Source organism: Ruditapes philippinarum, unplaced genomic scaffold (genome assembly GCF_026571515.1).
Source record: "Ruditapes philippinarum isolate M1 unplaced genomic scaffold, ASM2657151v2 ctg623_1_1_1_1, whole genome shotgun sequence".
In the NCBI taxonomy this organism is placed as follows: Eukaryota; Metazoa; Mollusca; class Bivalvia; order Venerida; family Veneridae; genus Ruditapes; species Ruditapes philippinarum.
In genome coordinates this window covers 172,455-191,630 of record NW_026856414.1, presented here as the reverse complement: position 1 = coordinate 191,630, position 19,176 = coordinate 172,455, and the positions used below count along the sequence as shown (strand labels likewise).

The window sequence follows — 19,176 nt, the reverse complement described above, 5'->3', positions numbered from 1 at the left end:
CAAACTGTCTTAATTTACATAAACATTCAGAAACCTTGTTAACTGATACAACACTAGGATTAGGTTCCTCAATCTAATCCTCAATGTCACTGGTATTTTCCTTTTCAGTAGTCATTTCCTTAAGAATGTCCACAGCACTTTGCTCCCATTGCATCATGTTATTGTCACAAGTGGTAAACTCACGGTCTTTTGCCACAAGCTCTCTGAAGTTACAGTCAAATAACTCATGGGCCAAATTGGTGTGTCATCCTCGATGTCACTGTCTTCACCATCCTTTGAAACACTTACACATTCTGGGGTAAACCAACACTTGGCGAAAGATTTCACAATTGTGTCAGAGTCCACTTCCTTCTATGTGGCAGAAATCTTGTAGATCGCCTGCAGAATATTTCTCAGGATCTCTGGTCCAAGCTAAATGGGATTCTTTTCCATAGTGACGAGCATATGTTGTAACTGGCGCTTCCTGTACTTCATCTTTTTTGTCTGAATTATGCCGCCTCCATCGGCTGGAGGACAGAGGTGGTGTTGATAGGGAAAACTGCAATTTTACATTCTGAAACAATATAAAAATCATAAAATATTGTTTGTTGTTTCTTTGTTTGGGTCATATTTCAATGCTACTTCTTAAATTTTGATATTGATTCCAGATATTTGATATTGAATTCCCGATATTCGTCTCTATTAAAAGTGAAAAAAAAATCAAACACAGGAGGACCTGTATATAAAATGTAAAGGGCACCCACGGGAATTTGTTGTTATCTGTCCATATCCCGGATTATAGGGAATTAAATTAGGTGTTGCTTTAATAATTGCCAGCATGGTGACATAATAAACAGTGCCATTCGACTAGTGCCCCTTGTTGTTCGCAGAAGTTATTCTGGCATGTTGAACTTGAAATGACTTGTGTTGTCTGTCTCTTTTTTTAAAGGTTTATAGCCTTTATTTGGCAGTATGTACTTCACGCTACGTCACAATGACTGTGTAAATTTACATGTATGAATTGGTGCTTATATTTAAAATTCAGTGCCGCCTTTGATTTTCTTTGATTAGTGCTGCACTTAGTTTATAGGCCAGCCGAATCATTTAAACTGGATCATTGAAAAAACATATTTTAGATGAAACAAATGCATGTCTAAGTTAGCTTTTTTCAGCTAATTGGTAACACAATCGGTAGGCTAAAATGTGGAAAATTTCTTATTTTGTTTCCAGAAAATGGTGTTATTTTTAGTCTAGTCTTATGATCATGAATAGTTTATTGTAGCACATTTTCAAATATCTTTAAATTTTATTTTAATCTACGAAGAAATGACTTGTAAAGCACTTTATAGCACAACACATGTTGCTGGAAAATGCTGAAACATGCACTTTTCCGGTCTGTGTTTTGATTTATTGAATGTTTGGAAAGACAATTGTTTTTCCAAATATATGCAAACAGAAAATAATGAAATGTGACTGTTCTAAAAAGAAACTTTGATAGACATAGGCAATAATTATGATTTAATTAATGTGTTCTTTTTTTTTCTTTCTCTTTTTTTTTTCTTAGTGTGTGTAAACTTTGGTAAAATAAATTAATATTGATCATAAATAGGTCATTTTGAGGGTAATATGAGTTTTTTATACCAAATGTGCCTAAGCATCAATTGTAATCCTCTTGCATGGAAACCGAGGACATATTGACTAAATTACATTTTCCAAATAAAAAAAATACATTTTTAAATTGAAATTAGAGTTGTTTTCTATATTCAAACTTATATTTTTACTACAACATAGAAGTCTCAATCATCAATTTTGATCCTCCAACATGGAAACCAAGGACATATTGACTAAAGTATATTTTTCAAATAAAAAAAAATACATTTTTAAATTAAAACTGTAGTTGATTTTGCAGGATGCAGAGTTATAAAGAAAATATAAAAAAAAAAATACTGAGCCACTACGGCAGATTACACTGCACCACCTTTTTCTTAGGCTTTCATGTGTTATTTCACTGATAAATTAACTTGAAATAACAGAAACAAGCCAATGAAATGGAAAATGAAAACAAAACATTTTATCTATATGCCTCCTGGAGGATTTCTACTCTTCCAGACTAATTATACACCCGCACAACAAAGTTGTAAGGGGGGTATACTGGAATCAGTTTGTCCGTCCGGCTGTCAGGATGTCGGGCGTCCGTCGGTTTTTTTCTTGTCCGCCCAATAACTTAAGATTCCTTTGACCCACAGTCTTCATATTTGGCATGGAGGTTAGTCATGACGAGTAGATGACCCCTATTGATTTTGAGGTCACCGGGTCAAAGGTCAAGGTCACAGGGGCCTTGACTGCAAAAAGCTTGTCCGCCCAATAACTTAAGATTCCTTTGACACACAGTCTTCATATTTGGCATTGAGGTTAGTCATGATGAGTAGATGACCCCTATTGATTTTGGGGTCAAAGGTCAAGGTCACAGGGACTTAGATTTTAAAAAGTTTGTCCGCCCAATTAATTAAGAAACCTTTGATCCACAGTCTTCATATTTGGCATGGAGGTTAGTCATGATTAGTAGATAACCCCTTTTGATTTTTAGTTGACTGGGTCAAAGGTCAAGGTCACAGGGGCCTTGACTAGAAAAAGCTTGTCTGCCCAATAACTTAAGATTCTTTTGACCCATAGTCTTCATATTTGGCATGGAGGTTAGTCATGATTAGAAGATGATCCCTTTTGATTTTGAGGTCAGTGGGTCAAAGGTCAAGGTCACATGGGCCTTGATTTAAAATAGTTTGTCAGCCTAATAACTTAAGAAACCCTTGACCCACAGTCTTCATATTTGGCATGGAGGTTAGTCATGATAAGTAGATGAACCCTATTAATTTTTAAGGTCACTGGGTCAAAGGTCAAGGTCACAGGGGCCTTGACTAAAAAAGCTTGTCCGCTCAATAACTTAAGATTCCTTTGACCCACAGTCTTCATATTTGGCATGGAGGTTAGTCATGATTAGTAGGTGACCCCTATTTATTTTAAGGTCACTGGGTCAAAGATCAAGGTCACATGGACTTTGACTTCAAAAAGATTGTCCACCCATAAACTTAATATTCCTTTGACACACAGTCTTCATATTTGGCATGGAAGTTGATCATGACTATAAGGTGACCCCTATTGATTTTGAGGGTCACTGGGTCAAAGGTCGACTGAAAAAAGCTTATCCCCTCAATTGCTTAAGAATGCCTGTCCGCAGTTTATTGATTTTCACATTTGAAGCATGTAGAATACATAGCACTGGCTTAGTAACCTCAGATTTGGCAGGGACGTTGTCCTTGAGCTCTAAATGGCCACTGTTGATTCTGACAAAGTGGTATGCGGGGGTATTCACGCCATGACAGTGGCAGTTCTAGTTTTAATTCCTGTTTCATTTCAGTGGTTGTTTGCCAAATGGTTTGTGAATAAGAGAATGCAGGATGGAATGCAAGCAATATGCATCAGAGCATAATATTTCAGTTGCTGGTGAAAGTTTAAATGGTTCTAAAAGCTCAGTTTCTCAAAGTAAAGACTCTGCAAATAAAGATTCTAAAACTGAAAAGCTTGATGTGAAATCAAACTTTGTGCTTCCTGCAGACTGTCTTACGGCTGTGTCGATGCCAAGGAACTGGAGTCAGGTGGAGAGACTTAAACAACAGAGACTGTTGCTTCATCAGCAGCTCTTTTCTCAAAAGTTGATCGTGAAAAATGATGAAAACTTTTCTGAAATGCTTGAAGAAAATGCTGGAAAAGAAGACAAAAATGGTAATTTGATAAAGCTAGGAGGCATCACTGATGTTATTAATGATGACTCCTTCCAAGATCTGAAGACAGGGCAAAGTTTTGAAAATCATTCTGTGTACAATGCAAAGAATGGTTTTGATGATGAGACAGACTCTTCTGATAGTGGCGATTTTATTCCTAGGTTGCGTATTGCTGAATCGTGTACCGTAGTCGAAAATAAAAGTGGAGTTATTTCAAACACTGATACCCAGGTAGATTTAGATGAAGATGTAATAGGTAAAAGTGAAGAGATGAATCTTGATAGAGAGAAGAACTGTTCTGAACATGTGACAATTGAAGGTGAACTTGATGAAAATGAAAGTAGTCAAAATTCTCTGAATAATTCAGATCTGTGTGATATTTCTGCCTCTAAGATAAATGAAGCATTATTTAATACCATCTGTTCTGTGTCTGAAAATAAAAAACAAAAGGAATATAGGATTAAAGAAGTCCTAAATAGTTTGAAAATCCAGGCAGAGGTGAAAGAATACGAGCATGAACAATTAGGATATAAAATAGAGAAACCATTACCAAATGCACCAAAGATGCCAAGTAATCTAGGTTGTGTTTCTGTAATGTCAAATAACAATTGCAGTGCTATTAAACATTTTCCAGATTCGATTCTCAAAGTAGTGAAAAGTAGTTCAAATATGGGAAATTTAAGTCCAACACAATATGTTGGACTGCCTGTTGATGTTGAAAGTATATCAAGGCAATATTCAACTTGTACTGAAAGGCTTGATAACTTATCCTCAACTGGTATGAAGCAGAAAAAGACTACAATTATAGACTACGGCAGCACTGATGCAACTATAAAAGAGCCAGATTATAGAAACATTGCTTTGCAGAAAATGCTTGCACTCAAAAGACTAGGTGTCATGGAAGAACAAGGTCAAAAAGACATTCACAAAAAATCTGTAGCTAGTATAAATCAAAGTTATAATGGAAGTTCACAGAAATTGCAGTCACAAACAAAAAATGTTCATACAGTAGAAAAACAAGAAAATAGTGAACATTTTGATTTGGTCAAACAGGTTAGCTCAATTCCAAAGAAAAGAAAACTCTCCCTGGAAGAAAAGGAGTTGTGCATGTTGAAACAAGAAGTGTTAAGTAAAAGAATGCAAACACACAAGTTAGATTCATGTGAGATTAAAAAACAAATGTTGAATGCTGAACAAAAAATGTTTGAAGCAAAACAGAAAGTTCTTCAAGCAGAGCTAAAAATTAGTGAACATAAATTGAAAATGGCAGAGCAGGGTTATTTTTTCCCAAGACGCAGATTCTATCAGAGGTATTGCTTATCTTCAGGTCTTGCCATTGATGATAGTACAGACACTGATGAAGAATTAATTGACAATGAAAGAAGAAATTCAGAAAGCAGAATGTCTTCACATGGATCAGAGTCTGCTGCTAAAGATAAAAACCCACAAGAAAAAAAGATCTTGTTACGAAACTCAGAAGAAGCACATGAAACTAAAAACTCAAAAGAAAAAATAAAAACTGCTATTAAAAATAAAATCTCTCAATTTAAAGTTATGTCTGCCAATAAAAATGAAGCAAATGAAACAAAGAATCAGTTGGACCAGCCTATTACTGAAAATAAAGATGAATCTGGTCAAAAGAAATTAGAAAATGACCAGTTGGACAAATTCAAAATTGTTACAAAAATGCAACCAGACTTTATTATTCAAAATGGAGCAAAACATAAGAGATCTTGTTTAAAATCCTGTACTTCATCAAAAACAAAAGCTGGAGAAAGTAATAGTTCAAGAACAATTAGTCCTGTTCAGCCTGAAATAAATGTTCCTAGAGATGTTGAGATAAAATCTGTTACAGCATCAGTCAGTCCTACCATGAAAATAACTGATAGTCAACCAAATCAACAAGGAATATTTTTCGCCCTGAACAGCAGTGTAAATAACAGAAGCTCTGTTAATAACCAGTTACATTTATCTAGAGTGAGTGTAACCAGTCATGCCAAAACATTAGTACTTCCCACGTCAGCAGTTCTACAAAATGCTTTGAAGAATCAGACTGCAATAATGCCAGGGATACAGAGACAGTCCCAAAATGCTAATCAATCAAGACACACAGATACATTAATTCTACCATCTGGCTATGTGAGAGATGAGTCTTCAAACCAGATTTTTCATACTTACCACTTCAATGGGCAAACGTTTGCTATGATTGACAATAAATTGTACCAGATTCATTTAAAAAGCACTGATGGTAAAACTAAAACTGTAATTGGTGCATTAATACCTACAACAGCATCTAAGAGTCCTGTCAGTGCCAGAGCAGGGTTGGCAGCAACAGAAATTACCAGAAATTTGGCAAATGTATATAATAGGAATACAACTCTTCCTAAAAACGTAATTCAGGCTTTGATTCCAACAAATACTAGTGTACAGGCTTCCCAAAAACCTATTGTATGCAGATTTCCTGTATACAGCGTCCCATCTGCAGGACAACCTAACAAGCCATTGAATCTATTGATAGCCCATACAAGTCCCAATGATACTGTAACACAGAGTACTCAAGTCATAAGACAACCTTTGATGCATGCTTTTGGAAGCAACAACACAGTAAGAGCACATCTACAACAGGTTTTAGGGCAAAAAGCATACACAACTAGTCCTATGGTTGTAAACCCCCAAAAGTTTGGAAGGGACAGTATAAGATGTCCTGTGACTCTCACACAAACAACAGCCTTCCAATATGGAAACCATAGCTTTCCAAAGACTTCTATCCCCCAGGACAATAAAAAACAGCAGAAAAGTCCAATTGAAAGTAACTATGTCAGACCTACAAATCCTTTTATAAATCATCAAACCATAAGTCCTAGGACTGCAAAGAGTCTTTTGACTAATAAAACATATGTTGTAGTTAACACTTCACCTGAAAAAATTTCACAATTAAGTGTTCAAAGTAAAAGGAAGATTGAATATTGTGGGTCTGTAATTCTCAGTTCAGCTTCAAATTCCTCAGTATTTGCAAGTCAGGTGACACCAAATTCTACTAGCATTGATAAACATGTGACTGTATCTATCTCTAAATCTGCTGAACCTAAAGCGGTTTCTACTTTAAGCACTGTAACTTTTACTGAACAAAATGGTTCAGGGCAAGGCTTGAATGACTCAGCTTCAGAAGGCTCAGACAGCAAAACAAAACAAGGTGAATTAACAAAAGCAGTGAATGAGACAACAGTTGTAGAACCAAGTAAAGAAAATTGTCATCGAGGTGTATCTTCACAAGGATACACTAATTATGTTCTTAGATCGCAGTCACCTGCTACAATATGCAGCTCCATGGATAGCTTTATATACACTTCAAAACGAAAGAGAAAAGGTACTCCACTCAAGACAGTCTTTGATGAAAATTCATCTTTACCACCAAAGGTTCAAAAAGTAGATGAAAATTTGCATAGTTTAAAGACAAAAGAGATTGAAAAAGATATATGTCTGATAAGTGAGAAAGGCGTAAGTGAGGAAAAGAGTGACAAACTAAATAATGAAAAGATAACAGAGCCTGTTCCATTCCTAGATTATCCTGCAAGAATTGTTTCAACAAATAAATCTGGAGGTAAAACAAAACTGATTGTAGCATCTCCAAAGGATACTGTGAAAAGTGGTCAGAGTTCAGACACCAGTCTAGATGAAGAGAAAATAGCAAAAATGATCAGTTTTGCAAACCAACTTGAAGAAAAATCAAATGAAAAAGAACCAGGTTCTAAGAAAATAAAGAGGAAAAGACTATTAAAAAAAAGAGTATCAGAAGATGTACAGGAAATGTGTAGTAAGGAAAATTCAACTACCGATAGTGAACATGAAAGTGAGAAATCTTTCAATAAGACAGAGAATCAAAAAGCTGATAAAATAGAAACTTTAAATCATGATATTGAACCCAAACAAAGTAAAGATGAAGCTAATTTACCAGGAGACAGTGAACATGCTGTCAGTATTGTAGAGAAGAACCAAAAAATTGGAGGAGGGCATAAAGATAGAAATATGTTTGATGAACTCGAGCAATTTGTATCCAAGCAAAGTTTGATGTCTGAAAGCTGTAATGAATCATCCTCTTCCTATGACAGCTCTGACTTGGAAACATATGAAAAATTTGTTTCAAAAAGAAAAATGTCAGATGTAAGGAAACCAAAGAGTCAGTTTATGGAGAGCTACTTTACAAATCAAGGTATGAAAGAACTGAAAAGCGGGAACATGGAGTCAAATAACTCTACTACCGGCTTTTCTATTACCTCTAAAAGTAATCTCAAAGAAATGGATTTGAAAATTGTTCCACAAAGAAATACTCCCAAAGAAGTAGAAATGGAAATTGTAGACTCAAACCTACAAAATAAAACATTACCATCACAAAAAACCAGCTTTTGCTCAAAAAGTAGTTCTGATGTAGCTGAAATAAGGCAAGAAGTAGGTCCACTAGAAGTAAAATGTTCTTCAGCGGGTGACATGGCAGTGCACAGTATACCAGATGTAACAAAGAGCTTGTCAGAGATAAATCAACGGTCTTTCACAGTCAGTGGCAAACAAGTGAAGAAACTCATTAAAACCAAATTCATTATATTGAAAGGTAAACTAAAGATTCATTTACAAACTCATTATTATGAATTATGTTTAAATTATATTTTGTTCTTGTTTATAATGAATGATGCTTTTTCACTTTAAATGTATAACTTTATAATGATTCAGTAAGTGATACATGTATCTTCTTGCACATTTACCTAATCTACAGTTATTATCCAATCTTCATTGAATGATTTTTAATTTGAAGTTCTATCAAAACTTTTCTACAAATACAGGTGATATATGTGATCGTTGGTTTGATATAAAACGCAAGACAGGCTTCAGTGAAATGTCTGACCCAAAGTTTATCCATTATTTGCTTCGGTCAGAAGATGAAAGACAGACAAAGAAAACCAAGATAACAGATGCATCAGTTCAGACAGACAGATGCAGTAATCTTGATAGAAATCAGGCAAATAGAACAGGTAAAATCAAAATGTTGTTGAGAATTAACACTAAATTGTATAATTATAATTTTAGCTTTAGATAATGTTTTGCCAAGAATTTAGTCAACTGTTCTTTGAGGTTTAAAAGCTTGCATGTTAGCTTATTATATTTTAGCTTATGTATATTTTATGTATATTCATGTTTTTGAGGCCCACATGGAAGATTGGGTAACCACATGTGTAGCCTCAGTAAATAAAGACTTCACTTACTTACTTTACTTATTTACTTACTATTAGAAAGAGGGAGATAGAGATCATTTTACCATCAGATGTCAAATTTTGATGTGGTGCAAGAAACATTTTATGACAGTTAACTGGAAGACTAGTTTTCAGCTATCTTGACAGATTGAATTTATGTATATAATGAAGTTGGCTGTAACTGCATGCTTGTATATAATTGAAATATTGCAGAGTGGCACATTACAGAATGGCACTTTTTGGAACTATTTATCAAACCAAACAAATAAAATGGAATAATTTGACACAGAAATTTAAAAATAATACTGCTCTTTGTTTGTAGCTTAGCTTGATTGTAATGAATTGATGCTCATGTATTTATTTTTATTTATTATTCATACTATGAATTTTAGCTTTTAACATGTAGAATAACTTCAATTATTATAATTGTTATAAAAATGCAATTTGAATATAACTCAAGATAGTCAATTTTAGTTTGATTTAAGTGTTCTAGTTCTTTCCCTTTGATATTTCAGAAACCTCATTAGACTGTATTAAAGTTGATCCTGATAGAATGAATTATAATGTCAACATGAACAGTAACAATAATGCTGACAGGTAAATTAGTAAATTGTTTCTTAAGTTCTTAGGCTAGCAAAACAATAAACATTAGGTTTATAGTTTAAACTTTTAATTACATCTTTATATTAAATTTGCATATCTGTTTTATTTAACTGCATTATGCTGATTTAAAAAAAAGGGAGAAATCATAATAGCTTACAGAAGGTGTAAGTATTTCACCCAGATGCCCATTATAGTAGGGCATACATGTATCAGGGCTTTTTTTCACAGAGTGGCTTTAATTTGCAAAAGGGGAAGAAAATACTTGATGTAAATTAAATTTTTGGGGAAAACTGCATGATTTTAAAGAATTTTTCTTTGGGGCCCCTGCTATAGAAGGAAAAAAAGCCCTGTGTATGCTTTCTATTTTAAGTATTGACACTCATGTATCAGTTTATGTACTTACATTATTCTTAGCCTTGTACTTTGCAGATGTTTAATTTGACATTTTTTTTTTCTTTTATGCTGAGGAAAAATAAGTTCTGTGAAACTTTAACCTATGAGTGTTTGCAATCAGTAACAGAAGTCTTAAAATTTGAATTTTTTTTCTGTTTGATCAGTTAATATAGTATAGTTCAGTATTTATTGATGTATGGTCGGGTGCCTTAAATTTGTCCCTGTCTTAGAGTCAACACCCTTCCTGTGTATGACAGACAGTTCTCAACAAGTTGTCGTTAAAAGAGAAAACAGTTGGATATTTTACATCACAGTGATTTAAATGTATCTGCCAAATTTCTTCAACATAGCTTGCTTGGATCATATGAAAATAGAAATAGAAAAAGTAGCACTGTAAAATGCTTAGGGTGACAAATGATGGCCACCTGAGGATACTTATAATAAAAAGACAACCTAACTGAGTCATCTTTCCCAAAATGAACACATGTCAGTGATCTGCCATCTTTTTCTCAATATTCTCTAGTAAAAGACTTTTTATTACTATTAGTTTAAATGGTTCTAAAAGAACTCATTATGGTAAAAGAGGTGTGTTTCTAATATAGTTTCCTTGATGACAAGACAGCAGTCTCTGACGAAGATTTTGAAGCCACTATAGTCAATGTAACAGATACACCATTGAGTAGCCCAATGCTTTCAGATATTTCTACTCCAGACTGTGAAACCAGTACACGAAACACTTGCTTCCTTAGAAGTCCCAAATTTACAGGTATTGTATAAAATATAAATCTTTTCTTTTTTCGATAAGGAAAGAACACATCTACATGTATAAAAGCATAGATTAAATTAAAAGTAAAAAAAACAAAAAACTTTCTTTTATGTCTATTTTTGTTAAAAAATCTTGTATGTATACTTTAGTTAAAAATTCTTAACCAACAGTCTATTTATTTTACACTTTTTTTAAAATTGAAAGTTTACAGATTTTTATTTATCTGTTTTTAATTATTATGTGGAAAAAAAATGTTATTATTTAAAGCATATTTCCTCTCTTACTTTGTTTTACAGTTGTAAACATTGACTTTGCAGTTGTTGTTACTTAATTTGATTTAAGTTTTTGTCAACAGTTGATACTGTGTTTAAAAGTTGTTGAGATTGACTGTTTTACAGTTGCTGATATTAACTTTGTTTTACAGTTGTTGATATTGACTTTGTTTTACAGTTGCTGATATTAACTTTGTTTTACAGTTGTTGATATTGACTTTGTTTCACAGTTGCTGATATTAACTTTGTTTTACAGTTGTTGATATTGACTTTGTTTTACAGTTGCTGATATTAACTTTGTTTTACAGTTGTTGATATTGACTTTGTTTTACAGTTGCTGATATTGACTTTGTTTTACAGTTGTTGATATTGACTTTGTTTTACAGTTGTTGATTTTGACTTTGTTTTACAGTTGCTGATATTGACTTTGTTTTACAGTTGTTGATTTTGACTTTGTTTCACAGTTGTTGATATTGACTTTGTTTTACAGTTGTTGATTTTGACTTTGTTTTACAGTTGTTGACATTGACTTATATTGACTTTGTATAACAGTTGTTGATATTGACTTTGTTTTACAGTTGTTGATTTTGACTTTGTTTTACAGTTGTTGACATTGACTTTGTTTTACAGTTGTTGATATTAACTTTGTTTTACAGTTGTTGATATCAGATTTTTATGCCCCCACAAAGTGGGGTGCATATAGCGTTGCACTTGTCCGTCCGTACGTCCCGAAATCTTGTGAACGCAACTCCTCTTAAACGGGATGGCAGATTTTGCTTAAAATTTCAGGGATGAACAACCTTAATGTGTAGATGGTAGTAAAGGAAGGAATTTTAGCTGCGACCAAATTTAACAGAATTATGGCCCTTTGTTGATATTTTCACTATATACTATGTAGAAATTTTGTGAACGCAACTCCTCTTAAACCGAATGGCAGATTTTGTTTAAACTTCCAGGGATGAACAACCTTAATGTGTAGATGGTAGTAAAGGAAGGAATTTTTGCTGCGACCAAATTTAAGAGAATTATGGCCCTTTGTTGATTTTTTCACTATATACTATGTAGAAATTTTGTGAACGCAACTCCTCTTAAACCGGATGGCAGATTTTGCTTAAACTTCCAGGGATGAACAACTTTAATGTGTAGATGGTAGTAAAGGAAGCAATTTTTGCTGCGACCAAATTTAAGAGAATTATGGCCCTTTGTTGATTTTTTCACTATATACCATATAGAAATTTTGTGAACGCAACTCCTCTTAAACCGGATGGCAGATTTTGCTTAAACTTCCAGGGATGAACAACCTTAATGTGTAGATGGAAGTAAAGGAAGGAATTTTTGCTGCGACCAAATTTAACAGAATTATGGCCCTTTGTTGATTTTTTTCACTATATACCATATATATGTTGTCAGTGGGGGCATCCGTGTCCTTTGGACACAGTTCTAGTTTTTACAGTTGTTGACATTGACTTTGTTTAACAGTTGTTGACATTGACTGATGTTGACTTTGTTTTACAGTTGTTGATTTTGACTTTGTTTTACAGTTGTCAGTTGTTGATTTTGACTTTGTTTTACAGTTATTGATATTAACTTTGTTTTACAGTTGTTGAAATTGACTTTGTTTTACACTAACACATGTTGATATTGACTTTATTTTACACATGTTGATACTGACTTTGTTTTTGTGATTCTAAGTCTACAAAATATTAAATTAACTCTTAAAAAAATAAATATTGATTAAAATTGTATTTTGCTAGAAACAGCATCAATATCAAGCCATGAGAAACATAGTGATGTAAAATCAGAAATTTCCCATGAGATGATCTCCAATGCTTTAGACAGAGTATTGCTCTTGGTAGGTATCAAACTGTTGTAAATCAAAATTGTAATGATCTAGACTGTTTTAATATCATCATAATATTAAAATCCTTAGTTTTCTTCCATTTGTTTGGAAAATGATACTGTAAATTTGGTTTGCTGTTCACTGAAAAGTTAATGGTCCTACCTGTTATTGGCCTTAGTCTAGCTATAAGAAGGTCTGACAATTGGCTTGGAAGCTTACTATAACACTTTGTTGTGTCCTAGTTCATTGAGTTTTTATTGTTTTAGCACTTCTGTAGAATTAACATTGGCATCTCAGGATTTTAAAGAAATATATGCAACTTGTTGTTTGTGCTCATCAAATGTTGATAGTACTGGCTGGAATGCAAAGTATTTTGGTGTTGGACCTTAGTGTCCACAGCTCTTATGCAGTTTGGAATTTACTGTATTATCATAACTTTAGTTATGTGTAACTCCAAACGGCAATTGCTAGAGCAGCGAAACTTTCAAGAATATGCTTTAGCATGTGACCTTACACACCTGGCTATTTTGAAGCAAATTTATTGTGATCAACAGAGTTATATAGAAAAATAAAAGAGTCAATAAAAATATAAAAAAAAATATTTAATTAATTTTTATGTCCCCACATCATGGTGTAGGAGAGCATATGGATTTACCCTTGTTTGTTCATTCCAATGTAAATGTCACAGGGTGAGAAAAACCCGGGACCCTCCAAATAACATACTACGGCTTGACCGACTGAGCTATCCTGCCGATTACACTTCTTCTCCCCTAAATAGTGAACAGTTCTGAACCGTGATATAAAAAATTTTTCAGTGAGTAATAATCTAAACATTTAATATTGTTCATGGGTTATAATTGTAGCATAAGTGCTTTGGTATTTATATATTGAGAATGTATTAAATATATGTGTTTTATTTGGTAATGTTTAAATTTTTGTGCCCCCACGTTAGTGGCGGGCATTTAGATTTACCCTTGTCCGTCCATCCGTCTGTCCGTCTGTCCGTCTGTTCACTTTTGTGTCGCTTGTAACTCAAAAAGTATTTGACCTAGAGTCATGAAACTTAACAGGAATGTTGATCAGCATGTGTAGTTGTGCACCTGGGTATTTTCGTCTGGATATTTTTAGTATTTTCAGAGTTATTGCCCTTGACTTAGTAAAATTTTGCAATTTTCAACTTGTGTCACATGTAACTCAAAAAGTATTTGACCTAGAGTCATGTAACTTTACAGGAATATTGATCAGCATGTGCAGTTGTGCACCAGGTATTTTCGTCTGGATTTATTTAGTATTTTTAGAGTTATTGCCCTTCACTTAGAAAATTTTTGCAATTTTCAACTTGTGTCGCAAGTTACTCAAAAAGGATTTGACATAGTCATTAAACCTTATGGGCAGGTTGCTCAGCATATTTAGATTTGCACCTGGGGTTTGGCTTGTGGATTTATCCAGTATTTGTAGAGTTATTTCCCTTGACTTAGTAAAAAGATTGACAGAACAGTGGCGCGGTGGGGGCACCTGTGTCCTATGGACACATTTCTAGTTATGCATTTATTTAGCCTGATGGTCCTGATCATTCCCGTAAGAGACATATTGAAGAGGAGGGTAAAGAAGGTCCAGCAGCCAAGAAACAATATCCAATTTTGTCTTGTGCTACACAGAGGCAGATGCAATGGGCTGTTTCATTATTTAGAGGTATACATTATGTCATCATAAGTTTGTAAGGGTTTTAGTATGTATGTTGTTGTTTTTAACAAGGGTTTTCCGGAGGAAAAACCTGGTTATTAGACTGAGGTATGTCAGTGGATGGGCGGGCGGTAGTTTGTTTTATGAAGATGTGGCTTGGTATTGCTTTTGAAAAATAGAACATTCATAATTTATGATTTACATTGCACATAGTTACATTGTTTGTTGCTTGATCACATTCAACAGATCTTTCTACAATGGTGATAATTGAAAAACCTGGTTTCTTGTCTTGCTTTTCTGTTGTTGTTTTTTTTTTTAAATCCTTACTATGCTAGATATCTTAAATGGACTTGTCCACCTTTCAATGCAGACAAAACCATTCATGATTTTTAGGGAGACTTTCAAAGGATATACTGACAGAATAGCAAACAATGCAAAACCTGATCAGACATCATGGATGTGCCAGCTGATCATTGTCTGCACTGGTTGCCTGGGGTTGCATCAGTTACTGCCTTGGCAGTCTAATGGTTAAGTTAATAGAAAAATTCTCTTGTATTGCAGAATTAGTTTGCCTCTCTGATTTGGTGATGTTATTTTCAAAGAATTTACAAAAAAAAAAGTTTTGTACATTTTAAAGAACATGTATTATAATTTATAATATAATTTTTTTATTTTTGTTGTGCTATAGAACAAAATACTTTTATTTTATCAATCTTTAGAGAAAGCTTTACAGGACTGATAACAAAAAAATATGTTTTCTTGTTCATGTTGATTATAATTTCAGAGTGGTTGAAAGAAAAAGGGGATGAAAATACAGAGTTTGAATCTATGAGCTCTACCTGGCTAAATGATAAACTGGCTAAGTTTTATACAGATGCTCTATCCCATGAAGGAACACCATATTCTACAAACATATTACAGACATTTCGTAGAGCCCTCTCGTTATATTTAACATCAAATTGCAGCAGTCAAAATGTCCGCATCAGCATTTCCCAGGACCTAGAGTATAACCGATCCAATGAAATTCTCACAGAGCTTGTGTTTACAGAAACTCAGCAAAATAATGGGACTGTGATTGATAATGTGTCTTATCCAATAACAGAAGAAGATATGAAGAAGCTTTATACAACAAGAACCCTATCAGATGATGATCCTACCTCTTTAATGTGGAAGGTATGGTTTGACATCACCTTTCACCTGTGTAAAGGTAATTTACCCAGAAATTTTTGGCGCTCCCTAACAAAGCATAGTCTAGTGCTGGAAAGTGATGTGAATGGTGTATTTTATTCATTTGCTGACTATGTTTACATTCCGGCAGATGAGCAGCCTGGTAAGATGTATGCCACCCCAAACGAGCCAGAAAAATGTCCAGTTAGGTCTACTTCATTTTACCTATCAAAACTTTGTGCAAATTGTGACGCATTGTTTCAGTGTTCAAAGCGTTCATGGCATAAATTTCAGGAGAGATGGTACCTACCAGTTCCAGTGAGCAGAGATAAGCTGGATAAAATCATGAGTAAAATATCAGAACATGCACAGTTATCCATGGTGTATGATAGTACCTGTGTCATACTCACTGCAAAGCTGAAAAAACCGGCAAAAGATTGAATTCATTGAATGCTTGGATAAAAACTGAAATGTTTTATATGTCTGAAACTGTTGAACTGTCCTTGATATGGTGCTATTCTTCATATGAGTACAAAAACTGTATTATTTCATCCATTTTTATATGTTGAAGACATTATTTGTCTTTGCCTTCTGCCTGTTATTCTGTCAACATGTTCATAGCTGAATGTCATGTCCGGCTGCTTTTCAAAAGTACAGTACGAAGAATTGTTAATTGGTTATTCATGTTCATTTTCAGTGGAATTAGTAGACAGGAAAAAAGCACCAAGATTTTAAGGTCATGTTTTACACATCTTTTGCTTTAAGACTGAACTTCAGGCTTATTTTAACTTCAATTTTAAAATAGATAATTGGAAGTGACAAGAAATGTTAAAAGCAGGGTACATTCATTTTGTCCGGCAAAAGAGTGCCCAACTGATAGATATCCATTTGCTGATAGACAAATAGATGTTGAGTACTTAAGACTTTGTTAAGTTTATTTTGCATAAGCTTCATAATTCCAAAGTAACTTATTTTCTTGTATAATTGCCTTGTACTTATTTTATATTTAAAAGCAAACAGTATTACATTTTGGTACTGAAATATTTATTTCTGTTTCTATTGTTAAATATTGAACTATTGTAGAGTATACTTTGATTTTTAATGCATGACCAGATCTGTATGACAATTGTCTCGCATTACGTTATTATATTTTGCCACTTTTGTTGTTTCTATTTTGGTGCTCAGGTCATATTGTCAGATAATTAGTTATTCATATTTTTGTTCTACTTTTTTCTGGTTTGTTAAAGTTAAATGCTATCTTTATATATATTTTTTTAATGTCATGCCATTATTTATGCACAATATCAAAGTGTCTGTTACTGCATTATGCTTGTACAAAAGATTTTTAAAAGATTTTTTGCTTTTATATTTATGAAAATTGTTCTATACAATGTATATGTATTAATATCACCAATGTATGTTATATGAATGTAACCTTTATTCACAAAGTCAATGCAGTTTTATTTCTCATTTTAGCTTGAATTTGTTATTTATTTTTAATTTCATCTTTTTCTTCTTTTTTTGTATTGTAGAAAACTTATTCCAAAATGGCATATAAGCCTGCTTTCTGAAAGTTATAATTAAGGTAAAACTTAAGTTTAAACTTATCATATAAGGTATGTCTTTATATTAGAAATACTATACAATATTTCATTTCCATACAGTTTTACTTATGGATTTTTATCATGTAAGAAATATCTCCCTTATTTTTAGTATTTTTAGGAAAAGATTTTTTAAAAATTATTTTCACATCTTGAGTAACCTGCATCAAAGAAAAGGACTTGAACAAATTGTTATCTTACCTCTAAAACTTTCTGTATTTTGCAAGAAATTTGAACATTTTTGTTGAATCTGTTTGTCTATAGTGAGGACTTTGTGGCTACAGTGACCATTCACTGTATGCGAGTGCTGTGTTCATCTGATTTTGTCCCGGTTTTAACTTTGTCATAAATTTAATGATTCCTCAATAACACAAATCTCATATCTAGGCTGTTACTTTGTTATAGGTTTACAAATTCTCAAATAACTTGGAACAGATGTCAACCTAAATTAGTTCATTTGTTGCACACAAGTGTTTAAACCTTTTTTTATTAAACCTCCATATTGATAGATAGCCTTGAGAATCTGGTTGAATTAACTTTGACCATTTAATAGTTTCATTTAATGTATTTAACTATTTTGCCGCCTCATTTTTTTTTACCAGTAGGATGCAAGAAAACTATCATTTGAGCCGCGTCATGACAAATCCAACATAATGGGTTTGCGACCAGCATGGATCCAGACCAGCCTGCGCATCCGCGCAGTCTGATCAGGATCCATGCTGTTCGCTATCAGTTTCTCTACTTGTAATAGAGTTGGTAAGCGACCAGCATGGATCTTGATCAGACTGAGCGGATGCACAGGCTGGTCTGGATCCATGCTGGTCGCAAACCCATTACGTTGGTTTTGTCGTGACGCGGCTCATTTATATGTAATGCTGCCTTCGTTAACCTTTATCACTGTTTACAGAGTTCCTGCAAATACCTGCTTAAAGAGGTATATCTAACATCTTAATGTGTCTTAATTTAACCAAAGTTTTAAATTTTGTATAATGAGACATTAGGGTAAAAATTCAAGGAAAATGCTGATTTTACCATGTCTTCTACTACTACATAGTTCACTTTTATACCATTTCCACTATGACAGCTTACTTCATATAAATGATTTTCCCAAAAGTTTCTGTACTTATGGTGTACTACCTGCATTATATAAAGATCTCAAAACTTTAATTACATTGTTTTAGAAAACTTGACAACTATGTTACTAGTATATTAATATTTAATTTATTTGTTCTTTTATAACATAAATACAAGGAAGTTTTACTCCCCCTTCTGAGTACTAGTGTTTAGTATGTTTGTTGTAAAAAGACATGTTCCACATTTGTTTTAAATCACCTGTACGCTGTGATCAGGTCAACCATATTTTAGAAATTGATAAATGATGTGATTATTGATTTGTAGTTATTCTCATGTTGTTATTTTATCTAATATAAAGCTAACCATGAAGGCAGTTAAAGTGATTATGTCATGATTTTGTTAATATTTATTTCAATTGTTATCTTTTATGAAAGTTGAAACTAAAACTTGTTAGTAAATAGTCAGTTGTTATTGTTTTTCATATAAGATTTTTGTTCCTTGCAATATAATCCCTGTCCATAATGTTTCAGCATTTATTTCTTTGAGAAATGCTTCGAAACAATCCACCAGGCACAAGTCAAATATACAAGGCAGTTTTTATGTATTATTAATCTTGAGGAATTTGAATTAACTTACTTATATTTGATACTCCAAATTAACAGGGCTGCGTTTTATGGAGAGTCCTCAGTTAATCCTAAATCCTAGGACTTATGACCAACTTCAGGAGAAAAACTATATATAAACAGATCTGAAAAGTGAGGCTGTTTACTTAACAA

General features: G+C 33.4%; 1 protein-coding gene across 1 annotated transcript in view; it reads left to right on the top strand.

Annotated features, from left to right (window-relative positions):
- Positions 1–17,432, top strand: part of LOC132746434 (uncharacterized) — a 31,426-nt gene extending 13,994 nt beyond the window's left edge. Inside the window, exons 2-8 of the mRNA XM_060735571.1 lie at positions 3,395–8,364; positions 8,594–8,782; positions 9,517–9,598; positions 10,600–10,763; positions 12,790–12,887; positions 14,432–14,567; positions 15,343–17,432. Of these exons, the coding sequence (XP_060591554.1) occupies positions 3,435–8,364; positions 8,594–8,782; positions 9,517–9,598; positions 10,600–10,763; positions 12,790–12,887; positions 14,432–14,567; positions 15,343–16,166 (6,423 nt within the window). The 5' untranslated portion in view covers positions 3,395–3,434 and the 3' untranslated portion in view covers positions 16,167–17,432. The remainder of the gene's footprint in view (positions 1–3,394; positions 8,365–8,593; positions 8,783–9,516; positions 9,599–10,599; positions 10,764–12,789; positions 12,888–14,431; positions 14,568–15,342) is intronic.
- The last annotated feature ends 1,744 nt before the right edge of the window (positions 17,433–19,176 follow it).